Source organism: Trichomycterus rosablanca, chromosome 5, assembly GCF_030014385.1.
Source record: "Trichomycterus rosablanca isolate fTriRos1 chromosome 5, fTriRos1.hap1, whole genome shotgun sequence".
NCBI classification, from domain to species: Eukaryota; Metazoa; Chordata; class Actinopteri; order Siluriformes; family Trichomycteridae; genus Trichomycterus; species Trichomycterus rosablanca.
Genome location: NC_085992.1, coordinates 22,888,129 through 22,905,870, shown reverse-complemented (window position 1 = coordinate 22,905,870; position 17,742 = coordinate 22,888,129). Strand labels below are relative to the sequence as shown.

Genomic DNA, 17,742 nt, shown 5'->3' with positions numbered 1-17,742 from the left:
TTGTCTTTAATATTTATTTAACTAAAAGAAAAAAAAATTCCAATGTCTTCACTGATGAACTTAATTGTATTTTGTAAGGTATAATTGTGTATGCTCTATAGCCATGGACACATAATGTGTGCTTGAATAGGCTTGCCTGCAAGGATTAAACAAATAACAGATTATTTTTCTTTCTTTTTTTACCTTATTTTTCAAATGGAGTTTGTACTTGTAAAAATTTTAACTAATTAGGCATATTCCTTAGTTGGGTTGTAAGTGGTTTTACACACAGCGCAAGTATTTCACACTAGAATTGCATGACTGTCAGAAAAAAAACCTGGTTTCCTTCAACAAAACACTTATTACAGACTTTGCAGAACAACTCATGCCAGCTCACTTTGTTGTAGATCCTTTTTTTATCTACAAAACACTACTTACTCAGTTTTTAAATGTTCTGCACGGCACGCTAAAGTATTACGTTTAGAGAATAAAGTTAAATACTGGACAATTTGTCTTTTACAGGTTAATTAACATCATCATTAAATAATTAATTAGATTAGACCTTATTATAGATTAAACTGCTTTGTTGGGACAAAAAATAGTGCACTTGTGTAAACCCATGGTACTTAGACTTTTTTACATTTTATAGACCAAGGCCTGATTACTTCCACCGGTGTTTCCCTGATGGCCAGGTGAACTCTAAAATGTTGTGCACAGGCGAACCGGACCTGGTGTCTGAGGGCCGCAAGAGTTTTCCCAGCAGTCACTCTTCCTGTAAGTCTAACAGATTATTTTTGATGACTATGGAAACTGTATTACTTTGCTGACATATTTTTAAAATGATTTATACTTAAAAGCAACTGTTTGGATGCTTTATTATTTTTGTAATCTGATGTAAATCAATACATATGAATTTTGAATGTCAGTGAGTGGGTAAACAAAACATTAGCATTGATACAAAATTTATTTTTGGAACCATTATTTTGATTCATTTTGCCCTGAAGAACATGCAAAATTAAAACTAAGAAATAATCTGAAGGCTTAACCACAGCCTGACATGATATTGAATAAATAGGTTGCATAGAGACTGTGACCAGTCATAAGCCTACTTTTACTTTGTTTAATTTGTTAATTATTCATTAAACATTCCTGCATTTCAGGCCTGCAACACATTCTGACTTTAGGGCAACATATACTACCTTCTTTTTTAGGAACATCCATGCATTTTTCAACAAGACAATGCAAAACCACATGCTGCACACATTAAAAAGACATGGCTGTGGTAGAAGAGGGTACGGGTACTGTCCTGACCTGTCACCAATAGAGAATGTGTGGAGAATTTTAAAACAAAAATTGCAACAATGACAACCTGTTCTGCTGCATAGCTTAAGACATGTTTGCAGTAAAAATAGAAACACTTCATCGCTTTATGTCTTTGCTGCCAAAATGTCTTTTAAGTGCTGTGAGAAGGGACAGCAATAATACAAAGCGATAAATGCTTTACTGTCCCAACCTTTTGAAATGTGTTGCATGCCTGGAATGCATGTACAACCCCAAATCAGAAAAGGTTGGGACAGCATGGAAAATGTAAATAATAAAAAACACAGAGTTTCTTATATTTACTTTGACTTTTATTTCATTGCAGACAGGATGAACCTGAGATATTTCATATTTTGTCTGCTCAGCTTTATTTCAGTTATTAATAAACATCCACTCCTGCATTTCAGGCCTGCAACACATTCCAAAAAAAGTTGGGACAGTAAAACATTTACCACTTTGTAAAGCTGCCATTCTTTTTCACCACACTTAAAAGACGTTTTGGCACCGAGGATACCAAGTGATTTAGTGTTTCAGCTTTTATTTTGTCCCATTGTTCCTGCAAACACGTCTTAAGATGTGCAACAGTACGGGGTCATCATTGTCACATTTTTTGTTTCAAAATTCTCCACACATTCTCTATTGGGGACAGGTCAGGACTGCAGACAGGCCAGTTCAGTACCCGTACCCTCTTCTTCTGCAGCCATGCCTTTGTAATGTGTGCAGCATGTGGTTTTGCATTGTCTTGTTGAAAAATGCATGGACGTCCCTGGAAAAGATGACGTCTTGAAGGCAGCATATGTTGCCCTAAGATATCAATGTACTTTTCTGCATTAATGCTGCCATCACAGGAGTGTAAATGACCTTTGCCAAGGGCACTGACACAGCCCCATACCATGACAGACCCTGTCTTTTGGACTTGTTGCTGATAACAGTCTGGATGGTCCTTTTCCTCTTTGGCCCGGAGCACACAACGTCCAATTTTTCCAAAAAAGACCTGGAGTGCTGATTTATCTGACCACAATACACGTTTTCACTGTGTGATGGTCCATCCTAGATGCCTCCGAGCACAGAGAAGTTGACGCCACTTCTGGACATGGTTAACATAAAGCTTCTTTTTTGCACAGTAAAGTTTTAAGTGGCATTTGTGCATGTAACTCTGTATTGTAGTGATTGACAAAGATTTGCCAAAGTAATCCCTCACCCATGTGGTTATATCAGCTATTGTTGAGTGGTGGTTCTTGATGCAGTGCCGTCTGAGGGCTTGAAGATCACGGGTGTTCAGCTTAAGCTTGCGCCCTTGGCCTTTACGCACTAAAATTTCTCCTGATTCCCTGAATGGTTTAATGATATTATGCACTGTAGAGGGAGGAATATGCAAACCCCTTCCAATCTTTCTTTAAGGTACATTGTTTTTAAACATTTGAATAATTTTCTCATGCATTTGTTGACAAACTCATGATCCATCTTTGCTAATCAAAGACTCAGCCTTTTGTGGATGCTGCTTTTGTACCAAACCATGTTTACAATCACCTGTCAACATCACCTGTTTGGAATAACATTATTTAGTTTTTTCATCTCATTACTAGCTCTAAATTGCCCCTGTCCCAACTTTTTTTGGAATGTTTTGCAGGCCTGAAATGCAGGAATTGAGGTATACTAACAAGTGAAATAAAGTTGAGCAGACAAAAAATGAAATATCTCAGGGTCATCCTGTCTGCAATCAAATAAAGGTCAAAGTAAATGTAAGGAACACGGCATTATTATTTTATTTGCATTTTCCATACTGTCCCAACTTTTTGAGATTGTATTTTGGGGTTGTATATTAAAAAATGAAGACAAAACATTAAAGATCTTGGGTTCATACTGTCCTCCTCGAAGTAAATGTAAAAAAATTTGAAAAGGTGTAAAGGGCATGTTTACCACTGTGTTACATTACCTTCCTTTATTAATTACACTTTTTAATGCTTTGTGAACTAAGAAGACTAATTGTTTCAGTTTTGCGAATAGATTTTTGCCCATTCTTGCTTGATACGAGTCCGATTCTTCTCTTCATATATTTTAACAAAGGAAGATCTGGACTGCAGGCAGTCTAGTCAAGCACATGCACTTTATGTCTACCAAGCCATGCTGTTGTAGACTTGCAGAATGCTTGTGGACTAGTAGAAAAAGGCCTCACATTGTCTTGTCTGAAATAGCAATGGACTTTCCAAAATGATATCAGCATATTTCTCTCTAAAATCACAATATACGCCTCTGTGCCAGTGGCACCTTCACACATATGCAAGCCATTACCATTTTTTTCTGAAGTACCCCTGAACCCATGAGGCTATATTTATGCAAGTAGACTGATGGTTTCTTATTCAGTGCTGTGTGAGAGCTTGAAGGTCACACACATTTCACAGTGGTTTCCAGGCTTGCCCTACATGGACTGAGATTTCTCCTGATTCTATGAATCTTTTCGCAATATTACATTGAGTACACAATTATTATTAGGAAAATTTTATTCTTGAGAGTTATTATTGTTGCTAAATACATACAGTGCTCTCAGTCCATCAAAAATATTATGGAACGTTAGACTTAAACAAACCTTAAACAAATCTTTAACCTAGTTGCCCATTTTTAATTCTTATGGTAAATGTAACAAGTACAGTAGTGTTCAAAAAAATAGCAGTGATTTTAAAAAAGTGAATAAAGCACAAAATCATTCTAATAACTTTTATTTCCATGAATGCAAATGCACTGAAAATACTACACTTTCAATTCTAAATCAAAACATTAACAAAATGTAGCCAGTTTGTGTTCATCATTTACAGAAAATTAAGAAAAATGAATATTAGGCTGTTCAAAAAAATAGCACTGCCAGCATTTTTCTCCAAAAATTTATCTATAAACTAAAAATGTTTGAGGTTTCACTTTAGTTTAAATTACTGAACTAATATTTAGTGGCATAACAATTGTTTCCGAGATCTGTGTTGCATGGAGTCGACCAACTTCTGGCACCTCTGAACAGGTATTCCAGTCCAGGATGATAGGACTACATTCCACAGTTCTTCTGCAATTTTGGGTTTTGCCTCAAAAGAACGCATTTCAGATATCAGAACACAAGTTCTCTATGGGATTTAGGTCAGGGGATTGGGCTGGTCACTCTATTACCTCAATCTTGTTTGTCTGTAACCAAGATGTTTTGGGTCATTGTCATGTTGAAACACCCATTTTAAGCACATTTCTTCTTCGACATAGGGCAACATGATCTCCTCAAGTATTCTGATATATTTAAATTGATCCATGATCCCTCGTATGTGATAACTAGGCGTAACACCATGGTATGAAAAACATCCCCATATCATCATTTTGTACCACCATGCTTCACTGTCTTCACAGTGAACTTTGGCTTGAATTCAGTGCTCGAGGGGCGTCAGACATACTGTCTACGGCCACTAGACCAAAAAAATACAATTTTGCTTTCACCAGTCCACAAATGTTGAGCCATTTCTCTTTGGACCAGTTAATGTGTTCCTTGGCAAATTTGAACCCATTCAGGACGTGTCTTTTTCTTAACAACGGGACTTTGCAAGGAGTTCTTGCTGGTAAATTGGCTTCACTTAATCATCTTCTGTACTCACTGGTAACTTCAGATGTTCCTTGATCTTTCTGGAGGTGATCATTGGCTGAACCTTTGCCATTTTGGCTATTCTTTGATCCAATTGAACAGTAGTTCCACGCTTCCTTCCGCATCTTTCAGATTTTAGTCGTCACCAAGACATTTGAGATCATTTTTGCTAAGCAGCCAATAATTTGCTGCACTTCTCTGTATGTTTTTTTCCTCTACTATCAACTTTCTAATCAAAGTACACTGTTCATCAGAACAATGTCTGGAACAACCCATTTTACCCAGTATTTCAAAAGGAAATGTGCTATGACCAAGCTGTGCAACATTTGCCACCCTCCTACCTTAAATAAGGGCCAAAATTGACACCCGTTCTTCTGCAGAATGAATGGCTTCACCAATTGAACTCCTCACTGCTATTATTTTGAACAACCCCCTTTCAATCAATGCTTCGATTACTCACAATGAGCGGCATGCATGTCCTAATTGTGGGGTTTGTTTTGTTTTCATTACTCTACTACACTTTCAAGTAAAATTTTTGCTATGTAGAAATAGCATTTCTACTAAAAGTGATTTATCAGGTCAATGGTGTTGGACTGTTTTTTTTTTGAACACCACTGTAACACAAAATGACATTTAATTTTTTTTCCAATAATTGCCATGAGCTGTAAATCATGGAGTCTGTTAATTTCTTGATATGTTTCCAATAAACCCTTGCTAAAGCGGTAAACATAGCCTTTTGAATCTTGTTCAGATAAAGTTATTGTCCTTTCTTACTGTGACTACCAGACTCAGCAGGGACCTATCCTTCTTGGGTGGCCTGGGGATTAATTTGAATGAATTGAATTTACACAAACCATACATACACAAAAGTAATTTGAGTTCTTCATTATTTGAAGAACAGTTTGAGTTCTTCATTATTTAGTCCAGTCTGTGATAGTCAATAGTAAGTTCAGGACATTTTTAGTGCAAACACGTTAGGTTACCATCACATATAGCAGAAGCAGCATTGTTGGCACAGCAGTCTTAACTTGCAGGCTTCAAACTCAGATGGGTAAACACGTCTTTGGACTGTGGGAGGAAACCCACACCGACACGGGGAAAACGTGCAAACTCCACACAGAAAGGACCTGGACCGCTCTGGACCTGGACCTGACACTAAGCCACTGTGTTGCTTATCAATCAGAATCAGAATCACTTTATTTGGCCAGGTATGTTACACATACGAGGAATTTGCTTTGGTGATACACACAATAGTCCACATAGTAGTACAAGAGTGCTCCCTAGTTACATTTGTCAGCCTATTTTGCTTAAAAAACAAATGTTATCTTAAGGTTTGTATAATTGAAATGGTATCTTAAGATTTGTATAATCAAAAGCCTAATGATTATACAAATCTTAAGATAAGGGGTTTTACCACAAACCATAGTTTATAGAGCTTAGAGTTGGAAAAAGTGCATGGAAACAATTATTAGACCTGAATACTAACTTGCCTAATAATGGCTTGAGAAAGTTTCTGTTTGTTGGCACAAGTTTGGCACAAACATTAATTAATGATTATTAATTAATAAATTATGTTATGATTAAACTAGTTATAGCGAATTGGGTAATACCAGAATTATTTTTCTTCACTGTTCGTTTTGGAAGATGGTAAGTAAATTGTATAAATAATACCATAAATTACATTAATTTATAATGATAGAAATTTTCTATTAAACATATGGTGCTAGTAAATCCACATTTTTGATTGATTAAAGGGGAATTGGTAATTATTCTGTAGCACAGAGAAGTACCACCAGCTGCTGATTAAATTTCATTCAAATATTGCTGTGCTGATTTGAATGTCAGTAATTTATCACATTAAAAACATCAGTTTATTCACAAAGAATTGTTTGCCAGATGCTCTGCATCATTAAAAACTTGACTTCAACCAGCAGGAAGTTTACATGCAGTCTATCATCCATCTGGCTTTTGTGTTGTGTTTATCTGCTGCAAGGAGGGGGTATACGTATTAAACAGTGTATTTAGGTTTTACAGGGGAACTACATGCATTCATGTAGGGATCCTAATTACCATACATCAAAATTATGACATCCTTTAAAAAAAATCAGATTGTTTTAGAAAATAGTTTTAGAAAAATTAGATATTGATATTTAGCCATTCAAGTCAGTAAAGAAAATCAAGGTAAAACTTTTCTGCTTTTAGCTCTCTTTCAAAAACCCAATCTATTACTTTAAGTATTTGCCTTAGACTTGAACATAAGAGGTTACAGTATGAACAGATATTTATAAATGACCCGAACAGTGTGACCCAACATTTTTGTCACGGTGGGGCTAAGGACTAGACAAAGACAAGACAAAGGGGGCGAGGACACACGCAGAGATGTATGGCAAGATATTTATTAAAGAACTAAACACAAGGGAATGAAAAGAGTATGGAACATGAACTAGGTACACGGACTGGGAACACGGACTGGGAATATAAACTAGGGACACAGGCTAGGAACACTGGCTAGGAACACTGGCTAGGAACACTGGCTAGGAACACTGGCTAGGAACACTGGCTAGGAACACTGGCTAGGAACACTGGCTAGGAACACTGGCTAGGAACACTGGCTAGGAACACTGGCTAGGAACACTGGCTAGGAACACTGGCTAGGAACACTGGCTAAACACAGGCTAGGAACACTGGCTAAACACAGGCTAGGAACACTGGCTAAACACAGGCTAGGAACACTGGCTAAACACAGGCTAGGAACACTGGCTAAACACAGGCTAGGAACACTGGCTAACACAGGCTAGGAACACTGGCTAGGAACACTGGCTAACAGGCTAGGAACACTGGCTAACACAGGCTAGGAACACTGGCTAACACTGGCTAACACAGGCTAACACAGGCTAACACAGGCTAACACAGGCTAACACAGGCTAGGAACACAAACTAGGAACTGACTACAAACAAATGCAAGAAACATAGAGCAAACCAGAGTCCAAAGAAACCAAAGTAATCACCTGAGGGAGTCAAACACAAACAAGTCCTAAATAACCAAATAATCCCCAATTTGCCCGTTGCCCCAGCTCTCCTTTTAAATGTTTCTTGATGAGGAGCAGCTGGGGCTGATTAGCTTAGGGAGCCAATCACCTGAGAGGCATGGCAGGAGAGTGAGTGTGCACACAGAGAGGGGGATGTGGCACACAGAAGCTCAGTCATGACAGTAGCCCCTCCCTAAAGGCACTACTCCTGGAGTGCCTAAAAAAATAAACAAAAAGGAGGTCCTGGACCCTGAGGGGCAAATTTGAAGTAGTTAAGAAAGTTCCGAGGCAGGCATGACAAAAATGCTCTAAAGCGGGCTGTCGACAGAAATCTAGAAGCGCCGCCGGGGGGCTCCAACGAGAGTTTAGAAGTGCCGTTGGGGGGCGCTGACGAGGAGCCAAGAGCACCATCTAGGGGCTCCGACGAGAGTTCAGAAGCGCCGTCGGGGGGCGCCGACGAGGAGCCAGGAGCACCATCTAGGGGTGCCGACGAGAGTTCAGAAACACCCTCTGGGGGTGCTGACTTGAGAGTAGAAGCGCCATCGGGGGCGTCGACTCTAGAGCAGAAGCACCATCTGGGATGCCAACAAGAGTTCAGAAGCACCCGCCGGAGATGCCGGCCTGAGAGCAGAAGCGCCATCAGGGATGCCGACTCGGGAACAGAAGCACCATCGGGGAGCGCCATCTCAGGAACAGAAGCGCCATCAGGGGGCGCCAACTCGGGAACAGAAGCGCCATCGAGGGGGCACCAACTCGGGAACAGAAGCGCCATTGAGGGGCGCCATTTCAGGAACAGAAGCCAGCTGCGTGGAGCCTGGCGAAGACGCTTCGGGAGTCAGCTGCGTGGAGCCTGGCGAAGAGGCGTCCGGAGTCAGCTGCGAGGACCCTTGAGAAGAGGCGTCCGGAGTCAGCTGAGAGGACCCTTGAGAAGAGGCGTCCGGAGTCAGCTGAGAGGACCCTTGAGAAGAGGCGTCCGGAGTCAGCTGAGAGGACCCTTGAGAAGAGGCGTCCGGAGTCAGCTGAGAGGACCCTTGAGAAGAGGCGTCCGGAGTCAGCTGAGAGGACCCTTGAGAAGAGGCGTCCGGAGTCAGCTGAGAGGACCCTTGAGAAGAAGCGTCCGGAGTCAGCTGCAAGGACCCTTGAGAAGAGGCGTCCGGAGTCAGCTGAGAGGACCCTTGAGAAGAAGCGTCCGGAACCAGCTGCGAGGACCCTTGAGAAGAGGCGTCCGGAGTCAGCTGCGAGGACCCTTGAGACACTGGAATCAGCTGCGAGAACACTGGAGAGGCGTCCAGAATCAGCTGCTTGGACCCTGGATATACGTCAGAAGTCAGCTGTTGGAAACCTGAATATTCGTCTTGAATCAGTTGCTTGGAACCTGAAGAGGCTTCTTGGATCAGCTGCTTGGAACCTGGTGAGGTTTCTTGAATCAGCTGCTTGGAACCTGAAGAGGTTTCTTGACTCAGCTGCCTGGAACCTGGAGGCGGCAGCAGCAGAGCTGAAGGAGAATTGTCAGTAGTAGACTGTGGCTTGAACTCTGCAGGCTGGAACATAACGCTTGGAACTTTAACAGGAAACAAAACTGGAGAGGACTTGAAACTGTTCGACTAGGAGGGCCCGAACGTACAAATAGATCATTTTTGAAACCCTGACCTGCTGACTGACACCTAGAACTGACAGAGACAGATGAACATGGAACAGGACCGAACTGGCAGGATACAGTCATAAACTTTCCTAGACAAAGACTCAGACTGACTATGAGTCAAGGAAACAGACGGAACCGAATTTGAGTACACGGAACTGGAGCCGGCAAACAGACAGAAGGACCCCTGGAGCCTTTGGGGTCATTACAAGGAGCATGACTAAATAAACTATCCTGACTGGCTCCTAACAAGGACGTGGGACACTCACGAGCATTAGAAGCGGGCACTGGCACCCGGACCACATCAGCAGTGGGCACCCGGGGAAATTTAACCTCCCCAGTGGGCACTGGATGCCGGGTATAAGCTGCAGTGGGTGCTTTGCTGCGTGGAGCGTCTCCAAAGGGTACGGGTTGGGTAACCTTCCCCACACCAAACCCGTAAGGTTCTTCACCTGAAAATTGAGCTCGCATGAAGCCCTCAAACTCTTGCACAGAGTTCAGCTCAGCTCCCTTCTCAGTCCAGAGCTTCCTAGCCCAACTGCGAGCTGCACCACTCAGCCGAGACATCATAAACAACACTTGCTGTTTTTCAGTGGGCTGAGGGTCACTAAGGTACTGCAAATAAAGCCGGCTCTGAAGAAGGAAGCCGCCGACACACGAGTCGCTTCCATCATAGGTAGCTGGCTTACTAAGTGTGAAGGTCTGATGGAACCACATGGAGTCAAACGCAGGGAATCTATTGGTTACAGACATCTTGCTGTGTCCTCAGAACGGGGGATTATTATGTCACGGTGGGGCTAAGGACTAGACAAAGACAAGACAAAGGGGGCGGACACACACGCAGAGATGTATGGCAAGATATTTATTAAAGAACTAAACAAGGGAATGACAAGAGTATGGAACATGAACTAGGTACACGGACTGGGAACACAGACTGGGAACACGGACTGGGAATATAAACTAGGGATACAGACTAAACACAGGTTAGGAACATAGGCTAAACATAAGCTAGGAACATTGGCTAAACACAGGCTAGGAACACTGGCTAAACACAGGCTAGGAACACTGGCTAAACACAGGCTAGGAACACTGGCTAAACACAGGCTAGGAACACAAACTAGGAACTGACTACAAACAAATGCAAGAAACATAGAGCAAACCAGAGTCCAAAGAAACCAAAGTAATCACCTGAGGGAGTCCAACACAAACAAGTCAAAAATAACCAAATAATCCCCAATTTGCCCGTTGCCCCAGCTCTCCTTATAAATGTTCTTTGATGAGGAGCAGCTGGGGCTGATTAGCTTAGGGAGCCAATCACCTGAGAGGCATGGCAGGAGAGTGAGTGTGCACACGGAGAGGGGGATGTGGCGCACAGAAGCTCAGTCATGACAATTTTTAGTTTTCATTTTCATTATACTGGAATGCAGATAGGTCTTTTCCAACCACATGACAAAGTAACAAACATTAGTGTCTCAATATTTTCCATATTATTATATAACAGTGATGTGATTTAGGATGCACGTTTTCCAGTGCTATTGTTAAATAAGCTTTGCACACAAACATCAGCAAAGCACAATTGTGCATTCTTTGATGAATGCCTATAAAGTTAGTGTGAATGCAGCATTATAGCCATAACATTAAATCAGCCATAACATTAAAACCACCTCCTTGTTTCTACTCTCACTGTCCATTTTATCTGCTTCACTTACCATATAGAAGCACTTTGAAGTTCTACAATTACTGACCTTAGTCCATCTGTTTCTCTGCATGCTTTGTTAGCCCCCTTTCATGCTGGTCTTCAATGGTCAGGACCCCCACAGGACCACCACAGAGTAGGTATTACTTGGGTGGTGGATCATTCTCAGCACTGCAGTGACACTGACATGGTGGTGGTGTGTTAGTGTGTGTTGTGCTGGTATGAGTGGATCAGACACAGTAATTAATCTAAAAAGAGCAAGGGGACAACCAGCCAACAGCGCCCCGTGAGCAGCGTCCTGTGACCACTGATAAAGGTCTAATAGATGACCAACTCAAACAGCAGCAATAGATGAGTGATCGTCTCTGTCTTTACGTCTACAAGGTGGACCAACTAGGTAGGAGTGTCTAATAGAGTGGACAGTGAGTGGACACGGCATTTTAAACCTTCAGCAGCGCTGCTGTGTCTGATCCACTCATACCAGCACAACACACACTAACACACCACCACCATGTCAGTGTCACTGTAGTGCTGAGAACCACCTAAATAATACCTGCTCTGTGGGGGTCCTGACCATTAAAGAACAGGGTAAAAGCAGGCTAAAAAGGTATGTAGAGAAACAAATGGAATACAGTCAGTAATTGTAGAACTACAAAGTGCTTCTATATGGTAAGTGGAGCTGATAAAATGGACAGTGAGTGTAGAAACAAAGGGGTGGTTTTAATGTTATGGCTGATCAGTGTATATGATAAATTGCCAAGATTTATTAAAATTACTTTCAAGACCTTGACCATGCCCAGTGCCACATTCGGCTACTGTAAATTGTTTTAAAAAATGGAGACATGAAAATGAATTAAAAGGTATTTTATATAGTCTTATACACAAAAGTAAAATTTTCAATATGATTGAAAAGTTTGATATAAAATACTACATTTTCTGAAAGGACCCAGGAGGCTCAAATCTTGTCATACAGAGATGAGCGGCACAATTGACAGTCCTCAAATGCAGAAATAAAAACAATACTGTCTACCAAAACTGTAGGAACAGTTCCAGACCTCTTATGTAGATTGTTTCATGCAGGTTTTCTGTCTTGAATATGTTAAGAAGCAATTGCTGCCTAAGAGAAACAGCAGACAAATAATTAAGTACTTTGTTTTGGTATATGGAAAGTTGTGTGGGGGTAATCGTTCATGATTTAAATTTTATGGCTCCAGAGAGGTGTTCTCAAAGACTGCATCTCTAGCACGGTTAAGCATGAAAGAAAAAGTTGTCATGAGTGGGAAGCCTTTTCAGCTGCTGATACTTTTGAGCTGATTACCTGTAAAAAAAATGAATATACATTAAATGTAATTATGTACCCTGCTCCTTTAGAAAAATGTTATTCAGTCCCCAGCGTATTTATATAAATGTAATTCTGTCCCCTGCTCTTTTATATAATGTAATTCTGTCCCCTGCTCTTTCAGATTAATGTTATTCAGTCCCCTGCCCTTTTATATAAATGTAATCCTGTCCCCCTGCTCTTTCAGATTAATGTTATTCAGTCCCCTGCTCATTTAGATACATGTAATTCAGTCCATTGCTCTTGTAGATAAATGTATTTTAGTCCCCTCTATGTAGATGTAATCCTTTCCCTCTGATCTTTCTGATGAATGTAATTCTGTCCCCTGCTCTTTTATATAAATGTAATCCTGTCCCCCTGCTCTTCTAGATTAATGTGATTCTGTCCCTCTGATCTTTTTTATAAATGTAATTCTAGATTATATAAATGTAACAATGTCCCCTGCTCTTTTAGAGTAATGTAATTATGTCCCCTGCTCTTTTAGATTAATGTAATCCTGTCCCCCTGCTCTTTTATATAAATGTGATTCTGTCCCCCTGCTCTTTTATATAAATGTAATCCTTTTCCTCTTATCTTTCTGATAAATGTAATTCTGTCCCCTGCTCTTTTAGATTAATGTAATCCTGTCCCTCTGAACTTTCAGATAAATGTAATTTTGTCTATTGCTCTTTTAGATGAATGTATTTTAGTCCCCTCTATTTAGATGTAATCCTGTCCCTCTGATCTTTCTGATGAATGTAATCCTGTCCCCCTGCTCTTTTATTTAAATGTAATCCTGCCCCCTGCTCTTTTATATAAATGTAATCCTGTCTCCCTACTCTTTTAGAGTAATGTAATTCTGTCCCCTGCTATTTTATATAAATGTAACCCTGTCCCCTGCTCTTTTATATAAATGTAATCCTGTCCCCCTGCTCTTTTAAATTAATGTAATTCTGTCCCCTGCTCTTTTATATAAATGTAACCCTGTCCCCTGCTCTTTTATATAAATGTAATCCTGTCCCCCTGCTCTTTTAAATTAATGTAATTCTGTCCCCTGCTATTTTATATAAATGTAACCCTGTCCCCTGCTCTTTTATATAAATGTAATCCTGTCCCCCTGCTCTTTTAAATTAATGTAATTCTGTCCCCTGCTCTTTTATATGAATGTAATCCTGTCCCCCTGCTCTTTTATTTATATGAATGTAATTATGTCCCCTGCTCTTTTATATAAATGTAATTCTGTCCCCCTGCTCTTTTATATAAATGTAATTCTGTCCCACTGCTCTTTTATATAAATGTAATCCTGTCCCCCTGCTCTTTTATATAAATGTAATCCTGTCCCCCTGTTCTTTTAGATTAATGTAATTCTGTCCCCTGCTTTTTTTAAAGTAATGTAATTCTGTCCCCCTGTTTTTTTTAAATAAATGTAAACCTGTCCCCCTGCTCTTTTATATGAATGTAATTCTGTCCCCTGCTCTTTTATATGAATGTAATCCTGTCCCCCTGCTCTTTTATTTATATTAATGTAATCCTGTCCCCCTGCTCTTTTATATAAATGTAATTCTGTCCCCCTGCTCTTTTATATGAATGTAATTTTGTCCCCCTGGTGTTTTATTTAAATTAAAATCTGTACCCCTGCTCTTTTATATAAATGTAATTCTGTCCCCCTGCTCTTTTATATAAATGTAATTATGTACCCCTGCTCTTTTATATGAATGTAATTTTGTCCCCCTGCTCTTTTATATAAATGTAATCCTGTCCCCCTGTTCTTTAAGATTAATGTAATTCTGTCCCCTACTTTTTTAAAGTAATGTAATTCTGTCCCCCTGTTCTTTTATATAAATGTAAACCTGTCCCCTGTTCTTTTAAATGAATGCAATTATGTCCCCTGTTCTTTTAGATTAATGTAATTCTGTCCCCCTGCTCTTTTATATAAATGTAATTCGGTCCCCTGTTCTTTTAAATGAATGTAATCCTGTCCCCCTGCTCTTTTATATAAATGTAATTCTGTCCCCCGCTCTTTTATATGAATGTAATTCTGTCCCCCTGTTCTTTTATATAAATGTAATCCTGTCCCCCTGCTCTTTTATATAAATGTAATTCTGTCCCCCGCTTTTTTATATGAATGTAATTCTGTCCCCCTGTTCTTTTATATAAATGTAAATCTGTACCCCTGCTCTTTTATATAAATGTAATTCTGTCCCCCGCTCTTTTATATAAATGTAATCCTGTCCCCTGCTCTTTTACATAAACATAATCCTGTCCCCCTGCTCTTTTAGATTCATGTAATTCTGTCCCCTGCTCTTTTATTTAAACATAATCCTGTCCCCCTGCTCTTTTAGATAATTGCAATTCTGTTTCTGCACTTTCAGATTAAAGTAATTATGTCCCCCACACATTTGAATAACTATTTTATTTTACACATTTAGAGATAAACATAATTCCGTCCTCTGCTCTTTTAGATAAATGCAATTCTTCCCTATAGTTTGTATGTATTTTTGTACCCTGCTTTTTCAGACAAATGTAATTTAGTCCCCTGCTCTTTTAAATAAATGTAATTGTACCCTATTTTTGTACCCTGCTTTTTCAGATAAATGTAATTATATACCCTGCTCTTTCAGATAAATTTTAATTCTGTCCCCTGTTCTTTTAGATAAATGTAATTCAGTCCCCTGCTCTTATAGATACAAGTAATTTGTCCCCTGCTTTTCAGATACAGTGAATATAGAACGTATACACACCCCTATTAAAAAGCCAGGTTTTAATGCTGTTAAAAATTAGACCAAGATAAATCATTTCGGATTGTATTTTCACCTTCAATGTGATCTATAATCTGTGCTATTTAATTAAAAATGTATTTATAGAATTGATGTTTAGAAAAAAAATAAAAATAAGAAACTAAAATAATATAGGTTGGGGATGTGGCTGTGTTCAGAATAAACCAATCACATTTAAACTCATGTTAAATAGTACACACCTGCAATCAAAAAGTCAAGAGTTTCTTGACATTTACTTACAAAGCCCATTTCTATAAAAGTTGGGCATTTTGCAAAATGCAATAAAGAGAATAATCTGTGATTTGTTCATTCTCTTGAATCTTTAACTGACAAAAGAAAAAAGAAAATACTGGATATTTCCATTGGTCAGATGAGTCATTAAGTTCCCATCAGTGAATGCTGCAAAGGCCAGCATGAAGGTACATCAGTGCTGAAGGCATAGGTGACTATGTGTAATGGTACCATTGATGTGTATATTTTGATTTTAGAGTGACATGCTGTTTCCGTCTTGTCTGGTTCTGTCTGGATCTGTCTGATCAGTCTGGTATTGAAAATGTATGTTGCATCATAAAGTGGAGAATCAGGCAACAGTGAGAATGGTTAAGCAGCTGAAGTCTCGTATCAAGCAAAAATGGAGAATTGTACTTGTTTACCACGAAAAAAGTTTTATTAATAGGAAAGGTAACAGAACACAGTACTAAGAATTAAAGCATCCACCAAATGCTTAGTCCTTGCAAGCAAGGATGGGTCGTGGTTCACCACTATGTGCCAGACTATAAGAGAATTGTCAGTTCAAAGACTTCTCAGCGCAAGATTGCAAAGAATTTAGCAATTTATATGCTGTTCATAATAATATGAAAAGATTTAGAGAGTCAGGGAAAATCTCTGTGCATCTTGGCCTAGGGCAACACTGCTGCTGAATTACGTAACAATCGAGCCTTTAGGCGGTATTTTTTGAAAATGCCGGTAAGTTCTCCTGAAGTAATCTGAGATTGACTGAAAGACAGTGGAAACTTTCTGTGGTCAGACGAGTCCATGTTTTAGCATTTCAAAGATGAACATCCAGACTATCACCAGCAAAAAGTGACAAAAAACAGCATCTGTGATGGCATGGGGGTGCATCAGTGCCCAAGGCATGAATGATCTGCATATGTTAAGATATCATTGATGTGGAGGATTATATTGTAATTGGAGAGACATATGCTGTCATCAAGACATCTTTTCCCTGGAACTTCTCCAGGTCTCTTTCAGCAAGACAATGCCAGGCCTCATCCTGCATGAGTTACAACATAGACATAAAGTGCATGTGATTGGCCTGTTTGCAGTCCAGATCTGTCTCCTGTTGAAAACATATGGTGCATCATGAAGAGGACTGTTGAGCAGCTCAAGTCTTGTGTACAGCAAAAATGGACAAAAATTCCACTTGCAAAATTGCAACAAGCAGTGTTTTATGTTCCTAAACAATTAAAATTAATAATTAAAAGAAATAATGTGATCCAATAGTAAACATGCCTCTGTACCAACTTCAGTCAGGAGAAGAATACAAAAATATGGCACAACAGTGAAATTACCTCAAATCCAAGCCCGATTACATTTAGCAAAAACCTACATCAATGCCATGTTGCATGTTGGAAAATGTGTTATGGACTGATGACCCAAGGCTGAACTTTTTGGCCACATTTTATATACATGTGAAAAAGTTAGGACACCCTTTGTCTTTTTGAACATATTTAAACATATGGACATTTGAGCTTCATTTGAAGAGTACTGAGAGATGGAGCTTATATAACTAAACAAAAAATTTTTTAATTACTGTTAAACACAAGTTGTAAAATGTAATGAACAAAAATGGAAATTTATTGTGAGGAAAAAGTTAGGACACCCCCACATTTATTACTACTTAAAAATCTAAAATTAGAATCCGGTGCACCACATCAACTGCAATGATTAGACCGTCGTTAGAGGACATTGGAGTTTTATTGCTTTTGCTTGATGAAGTGAGTGTTATCACCATGGTGAGATCTAAAGAGCACTCTGAGACCTTCAGAAAAAAGGTTGTAGATGTATATGAGTCTGGGAAGGGATTTAAAACGATCTAAAAAAAATTTGAAATCAGCCATTCCACTGTCTGGAAAATAATTTACAAGTGGAGAACATTTAAAACAACTGCCAACATGGCCAGGTCAAGCTGTCCTAGCAAGTTCAGCCCAAGAACAGACCGCAAGATGCGTAAAGAAGTCTCTAATAATCCTACAATGTCATCACGGGACCTACAGGTAGCTCTTGCCACAGTTGATAGCAAGGTACTGTACATGCATCTGCCATCAGAAAGAGACTGCACAAGTTTGCTTTTCATGGGAGGTGTGCAAGGAGG

The 17,742-nt window shown here is 39.6% G+C and overlaps 1 protein-coding gene across 1 annotated transcript in view; it reads left to right on the top strand.

The window, feature by feature from the left end:
- Window positions 1-17,742, top strand: part of plpp4 (phospholipid phosphatase 4) — a 180,972-nt gene that overhangs the window by 122,551 nt on the left and 40,679 nt on the right. The window contains exon 5 of the mRNA XM_062994981.1: window positions 629-753. Coding sequence (XP_062851051.1) covers window positions 629-753 — 125 coding nt within the window. The remainder of the gene's footprint in view (window positions 1-628; window positions 754-17,742) is intronic.